Source organism: Ambystoma mexicanum, chromosome 1p, assembly GCF_040938575.1.
Source record: "Ambystoma mexicanum isolate Mex_15411 chromosome 1p, UKY_AmexF1_1, whole genome shotgun sequence".
Lineage (NCBI taxonomy): Eukaryota > Metazoa > Chordata > Amphibia > Caudata > Ambystomatidae > Ambystoma > Ambystoma mexicanum.
In genome coordinates, this window is record NC_090921.1 from 208,456,809 (window position 1) to 208,482,133 (window position 25,325).

Genomic DNA, 25,325 nt, shown 5'->3' on the forward strand with positions numbered 1-25,325 from the left:
TCTTTACATCTTTAGACATGATAGCACGTAAGCTGGGAATCAAGTCAAATAATCTAAGGATGTTTGTGCGATTTAAGATCAGCTTATCCTTCAAGTCAATCCTCTCAATCATCACCTTAAAACCTAGTTCCATGTCATTCTCTCTTTTGTCCTTGCCTCTATCTCTTCCTTTGGAGAACACTTGAGGATCCATTTTAGTGTTTGCTGAAGTTTCCTCTGTTTTTCTGTTGGAGGTTCTATCCAAACAAGTCACAGCTCTACGAGTGTCATCGTTGTTTAGTTTCCCTTCGTTGAATAAGCTGATTTGGGGATTTTCACTCGTTTGTACATCTCTTAGTCTGTTACTTATTTTAGCCCTTTTTTCATAATGAGTCATGAACGGCAGTCTTCCCAGAGTTTTATAGTCTGCCTCTGTAATTGCAGGTTCATTTACAAGGTGACACGTTCTAACGATCTTTGTTCTCACCATCTGCGGTGACACAGTCTGATCCAAAATCCGAACCCTCGAACCTAAGACTGTGGATGTATCACACTCTATTTCAACTTGGCGATTATTGGATGCGCCCTCCTGTATGTCTACGGGAGTTTTTTGGGTGCGTTTTTCAGTTCCACTTTTGGTCTCTGCTTCATTCATATTGTCATATGTAGACATATTCAGGAGCTCTTCAGAGATGTCAACCTGCGGTTTAACAGCTTCCTTCACAGATTGAAGAGGGACCACTTCCTTTTTCGGTTCCAGTCTTTGGATGTTTTCTTTCAATTTGGGTTTATTTGAATCTTTCGTCACTATTTGAACGAAGTTTAAATTCCTCAGAAATGTTCTTGCTCCTGTGTTTTTGTTGGTTCTCTTACTCAGTAAATTATTTGATTTTTTAACCATCTTTGTGGAATTCGATTTAGGTTTGCCTGGGTTCTTACAGTTCACCAGGGTGCCTCCAAAAATCGAGAATACATTTGGCTTCTCTGCACCCTTACTAGTGGTTAACGCGTTTTCTTCCTTACTGGACTGAAGCACTAGGTTAGATGTTGACGGCCTTTGTTCGACAAAACCCAACTGTCTCTTACAGGCCCTTGCCTCTTCAAAGGCCGTATTAAATGAAACATCAACAGTTTTTTCACACTCGAGTGGGGTACTTACTTCACGTCTTTGTGGATTTAACACTGCACCAACTAGATTCCAGTGAACTTGACTAACTTGAACCAGGTCTTTGCTACAAGTAAGGTCAATCACATGTGCCTGAGTTGATGATGAAAACACCTCTGATTCATTAGGTAGCTTCTCCAATATATCTAAATTCGCATCACTACTGCCTCCAGCATTCACTTGTTTTATCTCAGTACACACAGTTGGAGGTAATGTTGTACTTCTTCCCTGTATGTTAATACTATTTAGGTCATTATCACGTTGGGGTCCTATACCAGTCAGGCCTTCGTGTTTGAATAAAGCTAATGCTTCCCGGGCCACTTCAGCAAAAAGCTTTTTGTCCAAGCAGTCATTTCTCTTTTGCTCGCACAAAACTTTAAGTGAAACATCCAAGCTTTTTAATCCTTCATTAACTGTAGACGAAGATTGATTGCAGATTTGCTGCAAATGAGCAACTTTAGTGTTCACTAAAGCCATCAGAGTTGTAAAATCCTTCATTGAATCATTCAGGTGTTCATAAAGCTTCATGAAAGGGGCCACAGAGATCGCAAGTGAGGATATTATGGTCGCTTGTAGGTCCGTTGTTAAACCAACCTCATTGACCTCCATGGTCTTGGCCGTGGTAATACGCTTCTTTACTTTCTTTTGCTTAGAGAATCTGCCCCTCCTTATTTTAGGAAAGGGGCGTTCCATAAAGGACTAGTCAGATTGCTCACAATTGGCTGATGAATTCATACAACTATTGGGCTGTGAATTTTGCATGGTCATTTACGTTATTTCGTGTTCAATCTGTTTCACATTCACAGCTCTCTTTTGTGAATTCATTTGAATGAATGACAAGTCCTGCAAGGAGGACTCACTTATCCTCTCATTTGAAGCGCATATGGACTGCTTTGCGCGTTTATAATGAACATTTGCCCAAATATCCTCATTTGGCTCCATTAGTTGAGTGCTGTGCCGTTTCAGGGCTACTTTCTGCGTTTGAGGTGTTTCATCATGCAAAGCATTACCCTTTTTCAGTTTATTACTACATATTTTGTTCATTTCAATCATGTTATGCAATATGTTATTCACAACCTCTATCGAATCACGGTGCTCATCTCTCCTGGGATCCGCTGACTCTTCTGTTGCTAATGTTCTTACCTGCCATACCAGTATACTGGGATTATTTGTATGATCCGTCGAGGAGCAGAATACCTCGTCGTGAAGTTTCACCGAGATATTCTCAATAGAGCACACTTCAGGTCTTAACTCTATTCGAGGAACCAGTACTCCTGAGGTCGGGCTCTCACAAGGCCCCCCCTCTCAGCAGTCAAGAGAACCTCGCCAGCGAGCTCCACCGCTCCAACCAAGGCTTTTCCCAATCCGGAGGGAGAAGCAGCCTTCCCTCCCGGGCTCGGCACAAGACTACCTTCGCAAACGGAGTGGACCACGCACTCTATGTTGGGTGTCCCATGCACGCGCATGCGCACATCGCCATCCGTCTGCGACCCAACTCGTGGTCCACTGCTGGCTCCTCCTCCCTCGCCTCCCCCAGCATCAGCTGGGAGCACCAATGGAACCAGACGCCAAACTCCTCCACACAACTCCAACGCCGGCCCCCGGACATCCAACAGTGTGCACGCGCCACCCCGGACCGGTGACGCCACAGGTAAATGATCGCGGTGATTGAGCTCCTGCTCATCTGAGTGTGTGGAGCTCTGGCGGGGGCCTAGTCCGTCGGCAATGCTGCTGTCCATGAGGTGAGGAATATTTCCATGAAGCCGATCGTAACCAACATCGCTAGCTTTACAGATCAGCATCGGGTCCTTTTCCGATCCAACATCATCCTCACAACTTTGCGTTGAATGATCGTGCAGGGCATCTACACGGACCCCATTGACGATATTGCCAGAGTTATTGAATTTGATATTAGTGTTATTAACATCTGCACATAGCTCTTCACGCGTTGATGAGCATGTGTAAAATCGACTTACTTTTCTTGCACAAGGCACATAATGCTGCAGACTCCGTTTTCATCTTTGTCGCGTCTCTTCTGTGACCGTGTTATAGACGCGGCAGTGGCAATCTGTTGTCCGCTTGCACAGGCGTGACTCGCCAAACAGCCTAACAGCAGTTTAGACAGCCCTTTCACTACAGGGCTTACGCCACAAGGGCGCTAGAGGCGGCCTTTTAAGGTCTGCCGGTCAGCAGGTCTTCCTCCCTTAAAGGCACACGCACCTCTCGAATGAACGCTGAGTGTGCAGCTCGACTCCGCTTCACTTGCCACAGCCTAACAGCAGTTTAGACAGCCCTTTCACCACATGAATACTGCGACCGAGAAGCCCTCCCAGTTAAATACGAGGGGTCATGTCATAGAATTCGACCCAGCGACTGGGTGCTCACAAAGTCATTTGAGAGAGAATCCAGCCTCGCACCACGTTGGAGGGGGCCAATTCAGGTCCTGTTGGCCACACAAACTGCCGTACAAGTAGCTGGTAAACGACACTGGGTACATGCTACGCATATCAAGAGGATTCCTTTCACTTTGTCACACGACTGAGAAGATAAGGAAAAAACTACTTGCTCTGTTTCTGACCATCAATCAGTCAGTCTTGAAGAACATCAAGGGTGGTTCGGAAACACTTCCTGAGCCCGTGGGGCCTGGGGAGATTGCTGCTTTGTCTCTGAACTGTTCTCTGGATCTTTCTGCACCCTTGTACGATTCTGTCGCTATTTCTCCACTTCCATCAAGAAGCAACAACACACTGTTTGCAGATCACGCAGTACCTTGAGTCTTGAGGTACGATCTGCGTTCACGGCACTAGACTTACTGCACAGCACAGCTGTGCACACAGGTAATGACTGTTGAGCTTGTCCTTTGCCACTTTTGCACTGAAACACAAGCAAGTGGCTGGGGACCGAGAAAAACTATCTTCAATTAAGCAAACGGACTATGGTGTTTTTTCGCAAGAACTTTTCAGGAAAGAGCTTTGAGGAACAATGCCTGTCGTTATCTCTTTTCGTACGGAGCAACCGATCGATTGTGTGGCTAACAAAGACATTGGACAGGCAAATACAAGGTCCTTGAGGACGTATTGTTTTCTTGTAATTATGTTAACCGGTCTTACAGTAGTAATTGCTCTTGGCTTTTGGCACATTGAAGAAGTGCATCCACTTGCAACATTTTTGCCTACTCAGAGTGTTCCCACTATGTCTACACCTTTCGTGCACCTGCACACTCTATCTCCTAGGGACTCCCAACACAGACAGAGCTATCACAACAACACACCTTTGTTAATTATGAATGCGACTCATGCGATCTTAAACATAACTAATTGCTGGATCTGTTCGCATTTGCCGCAACACAGGGAAAAAGGGTTGGGCTGGTATATTCATCCTTTGCCTCTCACTACTGCAAGTTATGCCTCTCTAAGGGCACTATTCATTGGTCATTGGAATGATAGCATCTCAGGGAACTTTGACGGGACTACTTTAAATGAGTTTGAAAGGCGAGTCCTGATGCCTCTGGGATGTTCTCTTTTTGCAAATAGGAGCAAGCTTAATGTTGCTGTTATTAGGCCTTCCGATAGACTATCTAGACCTTTTAAATCATTAATCTCTTTCAAGATGGCTCCCGTAAGCAACCGGGATGCCACGCCACCTTCCTATACTATTAATCAGAGCCCCAACTCTTTTTCCTTCTGCATACAAAGGAATGGTTCTCGGTCGATGGGTCCGTGGCTACCTAGGGATTGGCAGGGTACTTGTTATTTGGGTATCTTGCTACCAGGGTGTCGGTGTTATCCCAGGGGTTGGCAGGGCCGTCCGCAGACCTCTGGGGGTAGGGAGGCCCCAACTCCTCCCGCAGTCCCCAATGAGTATGAGACACGCAAGAGCAAGGCGTCACAAGACGTCACTGTTTATTAGGCAAAACGGCAGGGATAGGTTCTGGGATCACAGGTCATCCAAACACTTCTCAGAACGGGAGGGCTCGCAGGCTCTTTTTCTGCATACGTGACGCCTCATTGTGTGTCACCTGGGAAAACTTCCCCCAAAACCTAACGCCACCTCAGGTTGGCTCCCCGAGTGATAGGGTTAGTATAGATACATACAGATGAGTTAGTGGTTGGTAGAGAAGAGGTCAGGTGGTATGCTTGGGTCGTCCCTAGAAATTGTTACACTAGACCAGCTACATGGAGAAGGTTGGTGATTGGCTAGGTTGTGATGCCGTCAGTGGTTAGCCCCCCGTGCCCTGTTTGGTTCATCTGCGAGCCCCCAAGCCTGGGACCATCGTCACTCCCAGCTCACAGTGTACCTGATGTTAGAAACAATGTGTGACTAAGTGTCAGTGGTCGACAATGGACAGGTCTGCCATTTGCTGGAGGAGCGCTTCTTTCTCACTGCCACCAGCATCCAATTTGTCACTTCATTGTTGCAGTCTGTGTCCCAAATGTGAGACCCCAGAGTTTACCTGGTCCTTGGTGCATTTGATTTGTATTTCAGCTCTGAGGGACAGTTAGCCGCAGCAGGTGTAACCTTGGCTCTGGGCGAACGGCGTGTAAGTTGCAACTTCGTGGCCTTGGCTGTGAGGCCCTTGTCGGGATTTGTTCTGCATGATCGGTACCGTGCAGCTCCGTCCGAGCTGCTCTGGGCCTTTGGCTTCTGAGTTTGCGGCCTACTCTGATGCTAAGGCCTACTCGGGTCTGGTCCATGGGTGGTGGCATATGGTTCACAACACAGGGGTCGCGGTGGGCGACAGGGGTCCTTATACATAAGTGCCTTGTGTCGGCATGGTTTTAGTAGCGATGGAGCATTTGAAAGCATGTGCACGAGCTCTTCTTGCGACTTGCGTTTCTGCGGAACTGTAGCTTAGCCTATGTGAAAAATAACAACGATGCATCAGTGCATGTCCAACTCCCCTGCCCGACAAAGCAGTTGGGTTGAGGAAAATATATTATGATCACGAAAAAACGAAAAAACTCGGCTGTAGGGGCAGATTGAGGGGAACCACAAGCGATATAAGGGTAGCATGTAGGGCATGATGGTAGTGGGGTAAGTGGCTTAGAAAGGTCGCAGGGAAGGGGGTACATCCGTGGGTTTAGGGAACATAACAGTAAGTGATGTAAATGAACCACGTATTAGGCAGCCCCGTCCCATGGTAGAAAACACTGAAGCTTGGCAGTGTTAAGTTTGAGCCCTAGGAAGGCCCAGGCCACGGTAACAGCGATGGCGCATCCTGGCACCCAGCACAAATTCACTTTCCCATCCCTGTTCCCAGCCCAGTCATCTGACTAGGAGACCTTCTAGCTGGACAGATAAACCATCCATTGTCTCATGATGCAGGCCTGTACAATCAGAAAGGACTGTGAATAACAAAGTGCGGCTATGGCTGTGTCTGTCCCTGAAGGACAATATCCTGAGAGCCAGGGCAGAGGTCCTGAGCTTCCAAATAGCCCAACTCAGATACAGAGCACTAGCACCCTGCAGATAATGGTAACGATGTTTGAACTGCCACGTGGCCACTAGCAGAACTCCTAAATCCTGCACTATTTGACTGATTAGTGGGGTCCTGGAGAGGCCCAGGTGAAGGCCTCGGGAAGGGGCAGCTGCCAAGGGGGAGCATAGATTAGGATGTCTACTGATTTGAACAACAAGGTGCACAGGGTGATGCCAATAAATCTAGTGCAGTGCCGGGGAGGACTTTTTCGGTCGCCTGCATGTCTCTGGGATCCAAAAGAGCACCTTGCATCTCAGAGGGCCAATTTGACTTCAAGAGTATCCACTGAGACCATGTCTAATTACCAGGTGCACATCACGTGATGTCATCGCAGGAACGGACATATTCTCAAAAGGGTCGCCAGTCATGTTTCTAGAACCTAAGGTGGCAAGGCCCAAGATCACTTGGAAGTGGACGGCACAAAGAAACTACAAGTAATCAACCAGCATCCCATAAGGAGCCAGCGGTATGTACATAGGGGATTGCCAACGATTACCTATATACTGTATGCGTCATAGGTGATGACAATGTCCTTTAGAATGTTTCATCTCCTTTGAACTAATAAGTGTGCTCCATGGCAGTTGGGTTTAAATGCCCCCACTGACACATTATTTCCTTTCTGTATGAGAAATAAAACCCAGTTATCTTTGCAAGAGGCACACCAAGCCTTTTTCGTTAGAGGATTGTTGTCACCATTGTTAATTTAGTTTTTGGCTTCTACTGTAGTAAAAAGTGAAAGGAAATATGTTTTTTATGTATAATTTCTTATATTGCGCCCATCAGAAAATGTATCACAGCTCAAGATGGATATTTTGACATGTATCTATAGAAATAGGTGAAGAGAGATACAGGTAGGACTGGCAATCAATTAACTTTAGAGGATATAAGTGCAAAGAGATAGATGAAGGAAAGCTTGAAAGAGATGTCAACAGTGGACATAGCTGAAAGAGAGGGTGCCGGAGCGGTGTTACTGAAAAGCTGAAAGCAATGTACAATATTAAAGGAGAGTGTGTGGAGGAAAGCAGGGTGAAGCTACAGGGATGAAAGAGAGGGTGGATGTGTGTTTCAACTACCTTCGTAATTAGGAAGATTTCTTCTGAAGAACATTTCTGTTGGCATGAGAAACTCACCAGTTTCATTTGAAATTGTCCCTTCGGAGCATGGGATGCAGTCAAAGCAGCAGGCCGGCTGTCCTTTCTGAAGCGCTTTGCGATATCCCGGGACACAGCTCTCAGTACACACAGAACGAGGAATCTGGTGCCAAGTGAAGAAAGACACATATGCAGTGAGCCTCAAGACGTTCACAGGTATCGCTCATGTGTCTAGAACAGTGAAATTCAGACAGAGTTGGTAAGTGAGCACATTATTGCAAGCCGTCACACTAGACTGTCCCTCCAATGCTTCTCAGGTGCCACCTGACTTTTGCAATCAACATAAAGGTACTCTATAACAATGGATTGCAACCCATCCAAGAAGCACCCACCCTTTACTTTTTCAGGAAACATATCCCTCACATTGCTTAGTGATCTTGCCTGATCCATAACTGGGATTTGCCTGCGAGTGCATCTGAATGCTAAACTTAAGACAATATTATGTTAAAAATGGCACACCGCCGAATTCCCATCAAAACACTTTCCATAACTCTACATAGAAGATTGGTGTCACCCCCTGATCCCTTCCATAGCCACATCTCCAAATCTCATTTTTTAATGGTATACAAGATGGAAAGATGATAAATTCCATATGTTTTGTAGGTTTTTCACCTGTGACACCAGTTCTGAAGGGGGTGAAGTCCTGTGCCTTGCTGCATATGTGTCACCAGATAGCACAGGACATATGCTGCAGAGTTGGAAGCCTAGTACACCTGATCACTGATTGGCCTATCAACAAAGACGCCTTTGGAATTAAGTGTTATATTAACGTTGCTGGTGTGCCCCGTGTTCTGTAATAGAGATATCAAAATTGCACCATTCGGAGCCGTCAACAGGGTCACTGCCTACCAGCTGCTTATTTCTTTTGCGGCAATCCACTGCTGAAGAAGTAGTAGCATTGGAGTAGGCTGAGTGGAGGCTGCACCAGGACAACACATTTCCTAAATGTTGGAATTGCCGGCTGTGTGAGACAAGGCCAGTATGCTGGTCATATCAAGAGTGTTCTGGAACCCCCTCAGCCACGGGCGGGAAGCCTATCAGGAAGGAATCCAGAGCCATTATGTGAGGGATAAAGGAGAGAGCGGAGTTGAAGATGACCCTGAGATTTTTTACCTCACAGGATGGTGTAGTAGAGGGCCCAAGGAGGGTGACCTGAGGGTAGGAAAAAAAGAGGATGCATGTGTCCCAATCAGAAGAATCATTGTCTTACTGGAATTACGTCAGAGATCGTTGGCTGCACCCCATGCCTGAATGGTGGAGAGGCAATCAGGGATCAGGGAGGAGGAAGAGGAGGAGGTAGTAGAGGAAAGTTCGAAGGAAAACTGTGTGTCATCGGCGTAGCACTGGAAATAAGGCGAGAAGGAAAAAATCAGTTGAGCAAGAGGAACAAGATAGATATTGAAGAGCAATGCGATAGGATAGAGCCCTGGGCTATGCCATATGTAGAAAGGGAGGTGGTGGAAGAGAAAGGGCACACTTGCAGCTGGGAAGGGCGGTTCGTAAAACAAGACGGCAGCCAATCCAGTGCCTGGTCAGTGATGCTGAGAGTGTGAAAGAGTCATTTTATGAGGATGGAATGGTTGACCATATCAAAAGCAGAGGAGAGATCAAGGAGAATGGGAATGGTGGGAGAACTGGAGTCAAGATTTGCAAGCATTGGTTTCATGGGTGTACAGGAAAGCAGTTTCCGTGCCTCTGGATGCCCAGAATCCAGGTTGCTGGTCATGGAGGCAACCAAAAACATCTGTGTGGAGGGTCAGTTGGGGGGAAGACCAACTTCTCCAGGAGTTTACCCAGGAAGGGGGTAGTGGAAATAGGATGATAGTTACCCACGCAGGAGGGGTTGCAGACAGCTTTTTTTGGAGAGGGTACACCCAGGAGTTCTGGAGGGATAGAGGGAAAGAGCCAGTGGCGGAAGATTGGATACACAAGTCTGCAAGAGCTGGTGCGAGAGAGGAGATGTTGTCCTTAATGGTTCTGGAGGAGCAGGGGTGCACCTGTTTGGAGGAGACCTTCATAGAGTGGACCACTTTAGAGACCTCATCCAGTGCTATGGGCAGGGGGGAGGAGAGAGAGGGGAGTGGACGGGGAGGAGCCAAGGGAGGCTGGGGCGGGAGTGTAGATGGGAGTGGATGAGTTCCTTGCAGATTTTGAAAAGTTTGGCCGTGTTAGTGGCTCCAGAGATGCAGGCTTGGATGTGGGCCTGCTTCTTCAAACAGATAGAGAAGCAATGTTGCCTTTGTAGAAGGGGGCAGGCCAGTTTGTCAGAGGTTAAGCCCAAGATCTGTCACTTCCGTTCAGCTACTCTGCACTTGTGTTTCAGAGATGCTAGAACCAAGTCATAAAAGCTGTTGTTCTTGGAGGCAGGTATTAGGCAGATCCTCATAACATGGGCAAGGATGTCAAGCACGTTAGAGATGGAGAGGTGACGGTTAGCAATGACAGTCAGGGGGAGAATCGTTGGTCGGAGTGTGAGGGGGATGAAAGTGGGGGGAAGCAGTGACTGACACTCGCCTCATAGGTCGGATGACGGTAAAAGAGGCTGGCAGTGCTGGGGTGGATCGGAAAGAGGGCCAAGGGGACGCAGGTTGGAGGAGAGGAGAGAGTGGTCAGACCAAGATAGGGGGGTGGTGACCAGATTAGAGATAAGGATGTCGCCAGAATGCTGGGAGGAGGAGGAGGACGGTGAAAAAGAAAAGGAAAAGAAGAGGTAAGCGTGGGCATGCGTGAACTAGCCTGAATTCAACCGAGCAAGTAAAGTGCAAGGTAAAGTTCCAATTCTCATTATAATACTAAGCCTTGGATAGAGTAGAGAGAGCTACGAAACCCTGACAGAGTGTAGATAGCCCCACTTAGAGAAACACCCTAGTACATTGCAGCAATTAGACGGTAGGAGCAAACAGTCGGTAGCACTAACCAGGAGTGACATATGTCTGGGTTAGGGTGGAGGCTATATACAAGCTGAGAGAGAGAGAGAGAGAGAGAGAGAGAGATAAAGAGAGAGAGAGGAATGGTCCTAGGCCATACAAATAAAAAAATAAAACCCCTTGAACTATCTTTAAGACTGAGTGATTTCTGTGCTATCTGTGGCATGCATGTATATATGAATGTGTTTAATATATAGTGCAAACTTGGATAAGAAGCGAAAGACACAACCAGGGTGTTACAAGTGTGGTGCAGGGGTAGTATTTGAGCTGGGATGAGTAAGGGAAGGTCTAAGGGGGGAATTGGATTGAGTGGCACGATCATCGATTGATGGGATGTTCTATGATGAGTAGGGTGTTCAGGTCCTTTTTGCAGTGTAGGATGGAGGAGGCCAGTTTGATCTGTGTTGGCAACGCTTTGCAAAGCCAAGGTGGATAGCAGCAAAAGGACTGTGGCCTGTTTACGTTACTTGCAGTTCTTTGTTTTCAGCCTGATAATGTTGTGCTTCTAGTGGTCTACTGGACGCCAGACATGGTGAGTTTGTCTGGCAAGTAGAGTTGTGTTTCGGTTGTTACTGCATTGTAGGTGTTGCAGGCAGTCTTGAACAGGATGAATACATTAAAGGGTAGCCAGTGTAGCTCCCTTAGGATGGAGAGCGATGTGGTTCAATTATCTTGGTCTTTTGATGAGATGTATTGCAGTGTGCTGGACTGCTTTCAGAGGGGCCAAAGGGGCACCTGCAACTAAGGTATTTCTACTCTCCAAGTGGAAAATGACCAGGGCTTGGACAACTTTGCTGAAACTCGAAAGAAGGATGAAAGGCTTTACTTTGCAGAGAATAACAAGCTAGTACTATAATGTGGGTACCATGGGGTATTGGAACAAATAATGTGGATCTCAAGACAGAGGCAGAGTGGTTTAAAGGGAATGTGGTAGAATCACATAGAGGTATTTGCCCTGTAAAGAGAGAAGGGCGGAGCATTCAGTCACATGTCAAAAATGCCTGCCATGTGTCTAACTCTACCACAGCCCTACCATCCATGGAAAGACACCTGCCTATTTGAAATGCTCTGGCGCTAATAGCGCCATGGCTGCCTCCAATAACGGTACCGAGTATGCCCACATTCAATGGGGACTTACCGGTCTAGTCGGACCTTTGCGGGACCGGTAAGTCCCCATTGAAAATACCATTCCCCATTCCCATTTGAGCCCCCATAGGGCTCAATGAGAATGGGGTAGGTGCAAATAACGGTCCCGCAATTTGCAGTACCGTTATTTGCTACATGGACCCTTTGTGTCTCCCGCTAAGGGTGCCCGGTATCTCTTTGTGCCCACCTCATAATGAGGCAATGTCCCTAAGGTCCCCAACCTGTAAACATTTCCACTCATTGGGCCCTATTCACTAAGGGACATTTGCTTCTTCACAGGTGTCCTTGTGCATTGGATCAGTGAACGGAACACATGTCACAGGTTTGAAAAGCATGCTATGGCATCTCACAGTACCTCATTAGTGCTTGCTTTCCATGGCACGGCACTGGCATTGACCAGCAGCTCTTGGCCCTCAACTGTTCGGCTGTCAAAGTGCCCCACTTTCACATATTTCATGGCCCCATCAGGCTCCACCTTCCATCGGATGATATCATATCGGGTCGGAGGGTCCCCATGGCTGTCGAAGAATATCTCCTCGCCAATCGTGTTCTTGAAGCGCACCTTCTTCATGTAGTGAAGGAGCTAAGGTCGAAAAGCACATGGATGTCGTGCATCAAACCGTGTAATGGAATTACTACATGGTATACATACTTTCCGCATGATATTTAACCCATTACTTTTCAGAAATAATCATCTATATAATGTTTTAGAACATCATCCACATGTTATCTGGTGCTTTTACATGTTAACTTTTTTCTTTACCAAATCATATATGGTACCATTTTTTTATTAGTTGATTTGAAGACGAAGAAGAGAGGATTGCGGGGCGAGATCAAAGCTTTGGGTCAGGCGTATTTGGCAGGAAAGGAAGGATACAAGGTGTTCACGGATGGTTCGAAAGACCCTGTGTCTGGGAGAGTGGGTATGGCGTATTATCTGGAAAGCACTGGGGAGTATAGAGTGAGACGATTGACGAATGATGTGTCGATCTGTACGGCTGAGTTGTACGGCGATTGCATTGGCGATTGATAGGGTGTGCGAGTTGGGGTATGAGAAGGTGGTGGTGTTCTTGGATTCATTGAGTGGGTTGCAGGCGATTGTGGCAGGGGATGGTGATGGGAAGGATGTGATTTTGGATATCAAGAGGAAGATTGATCAGTGTGTGCGTGGGGGAATGGATTTGGAATTGGCATGGGTTCCCAGTCACAGTGGCATTTTGGGTAATGAGTTGGTGGATCTGGCGGTGGGTGAGGGTATGAAGAGGGGAGCGGTTTATGTGAGGTTGCCTTTGAGTGTGGATGAGGTGAAGGCTGTGATGGTGAGACGGGTCATGGATGAGTGGCAGGAGAGGTGGGTGAGTGGGGTGAAGGGCAGGTGGATGTTTGGTGTTTGTGGGAAAGTGTCAGTGAAGGTGGATGCAGGGAGTCTGGAATGGAGGAGGGGGGAGGAGGTGATGCTGAATCGGTTGAGGATAGGGCATGTGGGGCTGAATGACTGTCTGTTTCGAGTGGGGAAGCGTGGGTCGAGGGACTGTGTGGTGTGTGGGGTGCCTGAGACTGTGGGACATGTTTTGCTTAGGTGTGAGAGACATGTTGAAAAGAGAGAATTGATGAGGGTTCGGTTGACTGCGCTGGGTGTGGCTGAGCTGAGTGGGAGGGCTTTGCTGGGAGGTGACGGGGTGAGAGGCAGGAGGAAGAGCAGTGTGATGTTGGATTTTGTGAGGCAGACGGGGCGGTGGGAGGAGTTGTGAGTTTATGTGTGCTAAGTATTGATTGGTGGGTCTGGCGCACATCATCCTTTAGGATGGGGAAACGCCTGCGTGGGTCCGCCCACGCCTCCGATAATTGAGAAGAAGAAGAAGAAGAAGAAGAGGAAGATATTTTCAAGGTGCACATACCAGGCCATCTTACATTTCTGTCATAAGTTATGGGCGCTGACTTCATAACTTAATAGTGTTGCCATAGATTGGCATGATACAGCATTGTGAGGAACATTGAAGTCTTTCACCATGAATTGTGTGATATTATCATCCAGCTAGTCCTTTGGGGGAATAGCAACAATTGGTATCATAGGAGTTATGACTCTGTGTGGACACCCCTTGTTAAAGATGAGTAGGTTATTACAAAAGTTATGTGTTGAACCCCTGGATAGGTAACGGTTTGCCAGTGCTCACGTCATGACCGTCCAATATTCGAACACCATGCTAAAGGCTCTGCCAGTGCATCACAGCCCTAACCTGCAGCATTACCTGCTCTTGAAGTATTCCCACCCACATACCATAAAGCTATGCCAGTGCACCTCAATTCAGACCCACATGTTTTCTCCCCACATGCCCTCATCACTCATTGAGACTTTTGCTTAAAATACTATTTAATTAGGACAGTTAATTAGTAAAGCGGACACAATAAATTGCAAACAACTGAATGACCTAGTCTGAAGTTTCAATTGGAGGAAAGATCAAGAACAAATCCTTGGTCACATTCATAAAGCCATGTATATTGGTATTATATTTGGATTGTATAATGCGTTACGCCAAAGCGCTGTACAAAATATGTTACAAAATGATACAAATCAATGAAACAATGAGATTAATTAGAGGGAGAAAAATAGTCCAAACAAAACATAGGATAAGAGGAAAGTGACCCACGAGAAAGAGGAAGAGCGTTCCAGTGAAACAGGATCAACAGGGAAAAGGAATGGAAGCGGTAGATGGCATGGGCGGAACAGTGAGCAGAAACTGAGACTTGGAGAGACCAAGAAGAAAAGTGTAGCCATAGACCAGACGAGAGAAGAGGAGGGAGGATACAGGAAGCTTAGTGGCCTGGAAGGAGAGAAAGGGTCCACCTTTCCGAATGTTGAAGAGATGAATACGCCAGAAGGGGCAAAAGAGGAAATCTGAGTGGAAAGGGCAGGAGAAGAATCAAACTATACACCAAGATTGTGTGCATATGAAGAAATAAAGAGGGATTTAGGCAGAAATGATAGAGAGTTGGGAGGGCAAGGGCAAGGGATAATAGTGGAAGGAAAGAAAACAACCTCAGTCTTAGAGGGATTCAGGTGAAGAAAGTGGTTGGATATCCAATAGTGGATATCCAGAAGACAGGAGGGTATAGTATTGTGAATAGCAGGAGTGAAAGCAAAGAAATATAGAAAGAAAGATTTTGAGAATCCTCCATGTAAAATTGACGAGAAAGACCAAAAGAAGAAATAATAGAAGCATGGGGAGTAGTGCACAGAGAAAACAGAAGGGGACCCAGAGCAGCCTTGGTTCACACCGTGACTAAGAGGAAGTTTTAGTGAGGAATCACACACCCAAGAGATAGGTACGGTTGCAAAGATAAGAACAGAACCACTAAAGCACAGAGATTTTAAAGCTAAGAGAATCAAGAAAAAGAAGCAGAAGGGAGTGATCTGTGCAGAACGCTGCTGACAGATCTAAGAGTACCATTAGAGACGAGTGCAATAGCAAGATGAAAGAAAGGTTTAGTAACGGAAAGAATAGCAGCCTTGGTAGAATGACAAGGTCGAAAGTCAGATTGGTAAAGTGGGAGGCGACAGTTAGAGTTACTATTTAAGGAGATCTCAGAATAGACAATACTTTCCAAGAGCTCCGAAAAATAGGAAAAACAAGAAATGGGTCAGAAATAAGTGGGTAGAGAGGGATCGAGTGAGGATATTTTAAGAATAGGAGATGGCATGCTTGAAAATAGTGTGAGAGATTGAGAATGGGAGAGTGGCATTAAAGAGGGAGATATGAATGGGGAGGAGAAAAGGGGAAACCTTGGGAATTAACAAAGAGGGGAGAGGATCAGTGGGAGCTTCAGTAGGATAGGCTTTAAAAGAAAGATAGCAGTATTGGCGACTGCGAGAGAGAGAAAGAGAGAAAATAAGCGACAGAGGAAGAGAAGAATTGGTGGCAGGAGGGGTTGAAGAGGTGGGACTACAAGAGGCAGAGGTCAACTTTATTAGAAAGGTAAGTTGCCAAATCAGAGGCAGAAAGGGAAGAGGTGGTGGCAGGATCGGAAGGCGGGAGAGTAGAGTAGAGCAGCATTGTAAGTAGTATAAAGGGACTTTTGCCAATAGCACTCAGCACGGTGGCGAGATCGATGTAGTGAACTAAGTAAAGGCAGCATCCAGGGTTGATGAGATGTGTGCATAGGACTAAACAGAGAAGCAGGATTGAGAGAATCGAGAGTATCAGAGATGGCTGAAGAGAAAAAGGTGAAAGCAGAAAACACAGAAGAGAAAGCAAGTTCATGCAGAGATGAAAGAGGAAATAGCAGAATTAAAAATAAAAGAAAGGTGTGAGAAGTATTAGAGGAGGAGAGGGAATTTCTGGATCGATAATAATGTGGTCTAAACAAGAACCAGAGGTGTGACTCCTAAGTGAAAAAAACGATTAAAAAAAGTCAGATTTAGAAATACCAATCTGTGACCCCACAGAGCGGTCTTTCTAAATCAAACTGTCAACCCCTGCGATGCAACCGAGTGCGTGCATGAGCCAAAAGGCGTGGCAATCCCCGGAAAAGGAATCAGGGAGTGTCAGGTATGTGTGTGTCTGTGTGTGTCATTGTGTGTATGAGAACAAAGGGTCGGGGAGTGTTGAAAACGGAACTGTGTTTGTGTGTGGGGTGGGGGAGTGGTGAAAAAGAAACTATGCATTGTGGGTGAGGGTGGAGGAGTGGTGTACTACGGTGAGACTGAGGGTGTGGGGGTTGAAATCCCCAAATTAAAAATAAATGCCTATTCTATGTGCTTTTTCCAGCTTTTTGCAGGCTGCATACAATGGACCGGAATAAATCAGTCTTTTTTTGTGTGACCTTCAAAAAGCGGAAAAAGACATAGAAGCGAGGTATGTGTGGGAGGAGACGAAATAGAGAAAAGACAGAGTCAAGAAGAGATATGAGAGGAACAGAAGAGAAGCTTCCTCTTCGCTTCTGCCTTCTCTCTCCCTCTCCCCTGCTAAACCTGCTTAACTCCCCACTGAATTCTGCACTTAACCTGCATCTGGGCCACTCTCAGCGACCTCGGTCCAGGGCCCAGCCACTCTCCACTTGCACTGCCCCCCTGGCTCCCCCTGCACTGTGGGACTGTCACTGTATCCCTACAGCCCCCTACCCAGCACTTGCTCTGCACTTACCTCGCACTTGCCACCAGCTGGCCCTTTTTATTTATTATTTATCATTTATTATTTTATTACGCCACTTACCTTGTACTGCACTTTTCCCCCCACCTCCTCCCCCTGCACTTTCTCCTTTTCCCCTTACCTCTGCACTTGCGCGATCTGAATGACACCTGGCCTAGTAGGATCGCTTGTCCGTCTTCCCCTTGTTTCCCTCCCTCCCTGCCTCGTCGCGCCTTGAAACACTTGTGTATAGGCGCGTTACAAATACCATATCATATCATATCATATCATATCAGATTAAAGTTACCAAGTAAGAGCAATGGGGTCTCAAAAGGGAGGAGAGAGGACAGAAGAGCATCACGTTACGATTTTAGGTGGTCCCTGAATCTCAGTTATTCTGTTGTCAGACCACCTGTCACCTGTCCACAGTAAGCAAAACACGTATGTGTTGTGTTAATTTATCAAATGCATTTGTGTTGTGTTAATTTATCAAATGCATTTGGGGCTAAGTCGCTTCCACACCGCACAGATTCCTTGACTATGTGGTGATAAAGTTAAAGTGACTCCTTCAACCTAATGTCAGAGCATATTTTGATTTTCGACTTTACACATTACCAATACCATTGCTTTCTGTATATGACTACTTAACTACCTCCACGACCCCTCGCTGGTGCAACACAAATAGCTTCAAATATGATCTGATGTGCCTTGATTCAACAGAAAAAAGACCTGATGTTATAATAATTTGGTGAGCAGGTGCAAATGGACCAAGGTGACAAGGCCTAAGCCGCACCCACCTGTCAATCTCTGCTAAACTGTTGGTGCCTTTATGTTTTGCCACCCTTTTTCCGTACTTAAGCAGCCCTCCAGCCTTTTTTCCTTTACAGTTGATGAGCAAGTGCAAGTAGATGGAGGACATGTGGCCTAAACCCCACCCACCTGTCAATCACTGCTAAACTATGGGTGCCTTTATGTTTTGCCGTCCTTTTCCCCTACTTAAGCAGCCTCTTTTCTTTTGCATTTGGGGAGCAGGTGCAAGTGGGTCTATGTCACGTGGCCTAAGCCGCACCCACCTGTCAATCACTGCTAAACTGTTGGTGCCTTCCTGTTTTCCTGCCCTTTTTCCCTACTTAAGCAGCCCTCCAGCCTCTATTCTTTTGCAATTGCAAGTGGATCATGGTCACGTGGCCTAACCAGCACCCACTTGTAAATCACTGCTAAACGGTTGGTGCCTTCCTGTTTGGCCACCCTTTTCCCTACTTAGCAGCCCACCATCCTCTTTTCCTTTGCAAGTGGATCTAGGTGGTGAAAGTCTGGAGTGCCCCCTCACTTAACAACTACAAAAGGGCACTCATTTGGGCCCTTAAACAGAACAGTTAAACAGAAAGTAGTGGCCCTATTCCTGAGTATCTATGGAGAGTGCTTTTTCCATAGTCAATCTTGGAGGTCACAAAAGCGCTCGTTAAGGGGGCTGAACAGAGAGTTGCTAGAAGTTTTCTCTGGCTATGGATTATTTTGATGTAAAGACTTCCTTTCGCTTATGGAATTATATAATTGATACCGATACTTTTTTTGCTAAAATCATACATTTTTAATTGCTCCTTGTTGCATTCATTGGCTTTCCTGGCAAATGGAATCCTGGGCACACAGAAAGGAATTCTTTTTGTAGCATGGGGGATGATAGGGCACAATGATCTATTTCATTTTCGTTTTAGTCCCCCACCCCACACCTTTATGATAATCTGGGGAGAGCTTGCTTTAAGCCCTGCCGGGGGAATGGTGTAATCAGGAGTATGAAGGAAGCCTATGGCCTTTAAGTTTTGCTGTACACAATCATGTAAGAATAATTTGGGCATGTAGGAAGAGTTTACTGTTGCATGGGTCCTAATTTATTTAAACATTTTGAATAATGTAATTTATAATCTGTTGTTAAGGTCTGTGGTGTTTGTAAAGTAGGTAATTTGCTTTCTCAATAAAATAAAATAAATGTATTTTTATTGATCCATTGGCTGTCGTGCTTTAGATGTGTTTATGTATTGCTCTGTGTGATTCAATGGACTCTTATTAAACGTATTGTTGTTCTCACGTAGATAAAGAAAATTATATAGTATACTGTGTGGAATTTGAACATCTGCTTGGACGGTGCAGTTTCGTCTGAGCTTTTTTGAAATTTCAAAGTAAATGAATGATGGAAGACCTTCCTCAAGAAAGTGCATGGAGCTAATCCACACACATTTTCCTATGCTCACATCACAGCAAACGCATAGACCTGTTTACTCTGGCCTGGACACAGCCTACAGGTACAGCCTGCCTGATCATATTTAGTTGGAATATGAGCACTCTGCATCGCCCACAAAGCCGTACCCAGACAATGAGCGGAATTCCTCCAGCCGAGATCAGCCGCTACCAGCCGAAAAATAGAGACACAACTTTACGAAAAAAGAAACTTTAGAGGAACAGCATCCTCACGTCTAATTGCTATCCTCTGGAACACGATGCTCATAAGAAATTGGAACCACAGAAGAACACCTTCATCTTCAGGAAATGACTCAAAACCTGGTTATTCAATAGACAATGGCAACTACAAAGGAACATCGGCAGTAATAACAATGCGGACAAAAAGAAATACACTAAAAAATACAGTCACAGACAACAGCGGCATTATCTTAGAGTGTCAGATCGCTGCACCACCCCCCTCCTCCTGCCTGCCCACACAACCATGCCCAACAACTGAAGTATTCAAAGAAGAGAAGGCCGACCAAACAATGGACAGATTTAAGGATAACACCTTGAGCTATTATGCACCAAGGAAACTCAGACAGGTGATCCATTAAAACCCAAGCATCAGCCTAGTCTGCCCACCACAACAAGGGCCACCCTAGCCTGTCCACCCATAACTAGGGCTGCTAGGTCAAGCACCTCCCCCTCTATCTTTGTAACTCCTGCTGCACACCCTTTCGGCAACCGCACGGACATCAGGTCCATACCCACCGGCCACGACTAACCTGGATGAGTAACCAGGAACACAGTAGGTACAACCATCCACCTACCACCATACTCCGCAGAGAAGTCAGCCCCCTTACCGAGAGAGGAGATTAGATGGGCCAACGAACCACAACCAAGAATGTTGGCAACAAAAGACCCACACTAGAGGCTTCACCAAACTGACCGACCTACCAACCCACTTCCCCTTCAAACTCCTCCAACATATCCATCACCACTATACTTGACTAGGGGCTAGACACACTACACATAGCCTCACCAATAATCAATCTATTGTTCGCACCCTACCATCTCTCTGAGACTCTGGAAGCAAAGCTAGAGGGAACTCCTTGGCACATAGTCCATAAATCCATCAACTACACAATTACACACAAACACAATATATAGTCATATACCAACAGCCAGCCATGACTCTGGACCCCTTATGGATACAACTAACCAGTGTGCACAATCACAATCCACACTAACATCACACGACACACACACCAACACAAAATCTAGCACACATCCGAGGCACTAAGTCCCACCCATACGGTTATAACACATGGGGCTTCCAAAACCAACTCTCACATGCTCACAGATGCCAGTTCCTCCTGTTTCTAACCCTTTCCTATCATCCTATCCCCACTAACACACCCACCCCTCCTCTCTTGCAGAACCACATGAGTGCATGGAGACTGTCCTTGGGTGGTATCAGTGAGCGGTATAAATCATCATAACATAACATATGACAACAGAGGAGCGCCCAATGTCATCCCAAGGAGGGTGGGGTGGTCTTCCCCTGCCATGGACAGCCTTATTAACTGACAAGGGATCCAAGGAACCACCCTGCTCTTTTGTTAGCCCTGCGTTTAACATACAAATAGAGGGTGTTTCAAACAGGCCCCATGGGGCCTGGGTGTAGAGGATAATGAAGGAGACAAGAAACCCAACAACCAGCTCACACCCCAGTATCAATGGCAATTGTCAGTAGGGACCCCAGGATTGATTCACTAAAGGTAGGCTCAGCCTACACCAATCATTGTGGCTCACTTGACTTTAAGAGAGGGCTGGAACCCTTCTTTCAGGCAGATCAACTGACTTGAAGCACAAGTGGAACTCATCCCTGGAGCCTGGCTGCAGGTACAGTCTGCTTTACAGCTTCTGCCAGTAAAGGAAGGTCAGGAACATCAGTAGGGGGAAGCAGGATCCCACCCCTTAACTTATCCCAAGGAACAGAGGAGATAAGAACTCAGAAGACCCTTCAGCCACTTCAGAACTGTTACCCAGCCAACACACAGTGCATCCTGCTAGGCTCTGTCGCCAGCTCCATGGAAAGGGAATGCCAGAAGGTCTTTGAACCCGAAACCAAGGATAAAGCATCTCCTGCAACACATACCGTAGCTCTGGGCCTTTTGCCTTAAAGGACAACTCAAGCCATTGGAGAAGCAGGGAGAAGTGTAACGACACGCACCTGCTCCCTTCCACCTTAAAGGACATTCTCCAGCCAGTCAAGCTCCTCAATCCACAACTGCCTGCAACGCAGACCGCCGTCACCCTCACACTACCGCCATCAAGCCTCATTCGCTGAATGAACACGGGACCTCTAGACCAGTGCTTCAGAAAGGCTGATCAGCACTGAGACAATGATTCCGGACCCTGATTCGTCGTGAAGGACAGCCAGCAGCCGTTCGCCAAGGTTCGCCCATCGAATCGACTGGCTGCCTGATACCCGCCACTGACTCCCATTTCGCACTCTGTCGCAGGGGCCTGAAAAGTGCCCTAAAGCCGGCTCAATGCTGTCAAACACCAAAAACAACTACCCACCCACAGGTTAAATGAGCTCTAGAAATGTATAAATAAATAAATAAATAAATAAATAAATAAATAAATACCATTGTGGTTCTGTACCCCTGGCCCTTCCCAGAAGCCCCCTAGAGACATGTTAAGACCCACTCTCCATTTTTGCTGAAGCCAAAAAGCCTTTTAAAAAACTATTGTGGTTATTAACCATACCAACTACCCTCCTGTCAGTATCCAGAGTGCATCCCTTTCCCTTATTAGAAGCTGTCTGTTCTCTGGATTCCTTTACTGGGTGGTTTGTATATATTAGTGTTATTAGATTGTCTGTTGTGATAATAATAAAGCAGATATTTCTATGCAACCTTGACTGGACACTCCTTTTATTAGTGTGTAACAATTGTATGTTCGCTGTATTGCAAATAACCAAGGATCCATGATCTTTAGAGCAAGTAAGACTGCCATTTGGTCCACGTTACCAAAATTGGACAAGGAGGTGTATTATTTTAATTGTAAACTTGTTTAATCCAATCTGTTCAGATCCATTCTGGTGTATTAGAAGTGTGGGGCTGATTGATGGTTTAGAAACCAATATTCACCCCATGATCACTGGTACCCCGGAATATGATTTGTCACATGTACCCTTTACCCCAATTCTTCAGATTCCTCCATATTTCCTTCATGCTTTCCTTCACAATGCCTGCCTCTTTCCTCCCTTCGCCCTCTTCAACTAATCCAGAAAAGGACTGCAAGACTTATCCTTGGCTTCAAGCCCAGAAGCTGCATCGTTTCAGCCCTAAAGTCTCTCCACTGGCTCCGGGTGACTGCAATGATCACATTCAGGTCCCTCTCACCATCATCCTGAAGGCTTTCTCTGGCCTAAGACCCTGCTACATATAACTTTCACTCCCTAATTACCCCCCTGCTAGAACACTTTGGTCCTTTAGCTCCAACTTCAGGTCAGACGTTTCTCCAAGCAGAGAGTGGGAGGTAGATCTCTTTCTTCTGCAGGGTTCTCCCTCTGGAAGGGCCTTCACACCCCTCTCAGACTTGAGCCAGATCTCCTTAAATTCTGGAAGCTCCTCAAGACCTTCTTTTTCTCCTCCTCCTTCCCCCTCTCTCTCCCTTGCTAATGTCCCTGCCATGCAGCTGGTTCCTGGTCCCTTATGAGTCTAACTGAGACCATGGCCCTCCTCGACCAATCCTCCCCCCAACTCCCTGTAACCAGCACTTGCCCTAGGGTCCCCTCCTGGACTAGCTCATTGAGCGTGGTACACCCTAATCGCACTATTCTACTCCCGCCGCTGTTCCCTGGCACATGCCCTCTTGTGTCCTTTAGCACTTGACTAGTCCCTGAAGCACTCTGCACTTCCCCCAAACCTCTCCTTCATCCTTCCTTCCTCCCAGACACCCTCCCTGATACCCTACCCTCCTTAGCACTTCCAATTCTACACTTGCACAATCCGAATGTCGCAATGCCTAGTAGGACTGCTATTGTTGTTTTTCCTCCTGTCCCCTTAACCTGTCTTGTGGTGCCTCAATATACCTTGGCTGTATAGGCACCATACAAATGTACAATAAATAAAATGGCTGAAACCATGTTTCTCCATATGATGGGGTCAGAGAATACCCCTCGAACAAGCCTACCCTTGCATGTTCTTTTTTCTACCAGAAGAGCGCTCATGCTTTTAAAGAGTCTGCGTAGTTGTAGGTAATAAAAAATGTATCCAGCAAGGATCATGCCCTGGATCATTTCTGTTCCAAAATACCCACCACAGATAGGCAATGGACGTCTTTCAACCTGGTGCATGCCCACAAGCATCCCATGGAGGGGTGTCATATTGTAGCAGTAATTACCCCCTTAACCCTTGTCTGAAGGGCTAGACGTTCATGTGAGCCATGAAAATTACACCTAATTTAGAAGGGGTTCATGCCCAGCATCAAGGGACAGGTCCGAAACTAAATTGTGAGTGATCAGGGCTGCATTCTGAACAGTGGGAACATGTTTCTGTCCTGTTGTTGGGGTCACCTCTCAAAAGCAAGGACTGGGAGGAGGATGAGGAATATGGGGAATTTCAGAGGCTCAGGTGGTCTCCTATCTGGTGTAAAGCTCTTCCCATCAACAGAATGACTTTAAACTGAGAATGGAAGTAGCCATTCTGCTACCTGAGACTGCTGGGCCAATCCACTAAACTTCACATTGAAAGTGACCAAGAGTAAAAGTCTGTTTTTGTAAAAATCTTTTTGATTAAATACAAATAAAAATAAATAAAATAAATAAATAATGTATTTGTTTTTTTCAACAAAAAAAGAAATTCCATCCAAATGTATGTAATGTGTTTCAAAAGTGTGTTGTTGCTAGTGTAGTACTATGTCTGTATTGTTTGGCTACAGGTCATTAACCCATCCATTTCAACGTGCCTGTTTCTGCCTGTGAAGCTATACTTATTATTATTATTATTATTATTATTATTATTATTATTATTATTATTATTATCATCAGTAGTAGTAGTAGTAGCAGTAGTAGTATGGCATTAATTGAGCATGCACTTAGCTTTAGGAAGAAAAGAAGCACTTTACAAGTCAAAGCACGTGTTATATAATTGATACCAGGATACATCAATGATGACATTATTGTAAGGATTTACGCCGCCAAATAAAATGACCTAGAGAGCATAACAATCAGGTAACTGTCATCAAGTAACTCTCAATCGCATAACTGACAACAACTGTCAACCCTTGTGCACTTGATGACACCTGCAACATCCTAAAAGAGAATGTTATTACGCGCACCAATTACCCAATTAGAATACAGCATATGTTCCTCCTTATACTTAGCATACCAAACAACAATTTCATAAAACAAATACATTACAATTTAGATTGAAACATAAATGATGAAACAAATTAACAAAAAGGCATAATAACAAATAGAATATGCTGAACTGTATATCTTGTATTTCAACTGTATATCTTGTAACCATCATACTTCACTGGTCTTCTTCTTACCAGAAATCTAGTTTGACCATCATCATCACTCTGTTCTACACTGTCCTCTCCAACCCCATTCTCATTCTCTAATGATTCACTTGAATACCTATCAGGGATATTTAGGTAGTCTTCCCGTATTTGGGAATCACCGGAATCTGTCCCTCTCTCTACAGATCCTTTTCTATACCATTCCTCATTATTATACCCAGACATACCATTTTCCTCACATTCAGAATTTACATGGTGATGATTTGAAGTTGGAAGGTAAACATCTCGGTTCTTGAGGAAAGCAACCCGACTCATAGTCAATTTGTTTGCCATCACTTGTCACCACGTCTCTAACCAACTTTCACTACTACTATATGGTCATAGTGTTGTGAACACCCTTTTGGAACACCAAAAGCCTTCTTTATTCTAACCATGTCACCCACCTTAATGGGACGCACATTACCCTCACCTCTTATGACTCTCTCCTCACCATCATCAGCCAACCAATGTGTATACACTCTAGACTGCATCTCCCTTCCCCATATCTTTTCAAAAGGTGCCACGCCAGTCAACATATGGGGAGTATCTCTG

The 25,325-nt window shown here is 45.8% G+C and overlaps 1 protein-coding gene across 1 annotated transcript in view; it reads right to left on the minus strand.

Moving 5' to 3' along the window:
* The window catches only part of LOC138471386 (vomeronasal type-2 receptor 26-like), a 60,525-nt gene extending 35,476 nt beyond the window's left edge, over window positions 1–25,049 (minus strand). The window contains exons 1-3 of the mRNA XM_069609049.1: window positions 24,765–25,049; window positions 12,203–12,430; window positions 7,754–7,877 (exon numbers count right to left, since the gene is read on the minus strand). Coding sequence (XP_069465150.1) covers window positions 7,754–7,877; window positions 12,203–12,430; window positions 24,765–25,049 — 637 coding nt within the window. The remainder of the gene's footprint in view (window positions 1–7,753; window positions 7,878–12,202; window positions 12,431–24,764) is intronic.
* Between the last annotated feature and the right edge of the window lie 276 nt (window positions 25,050–25,325).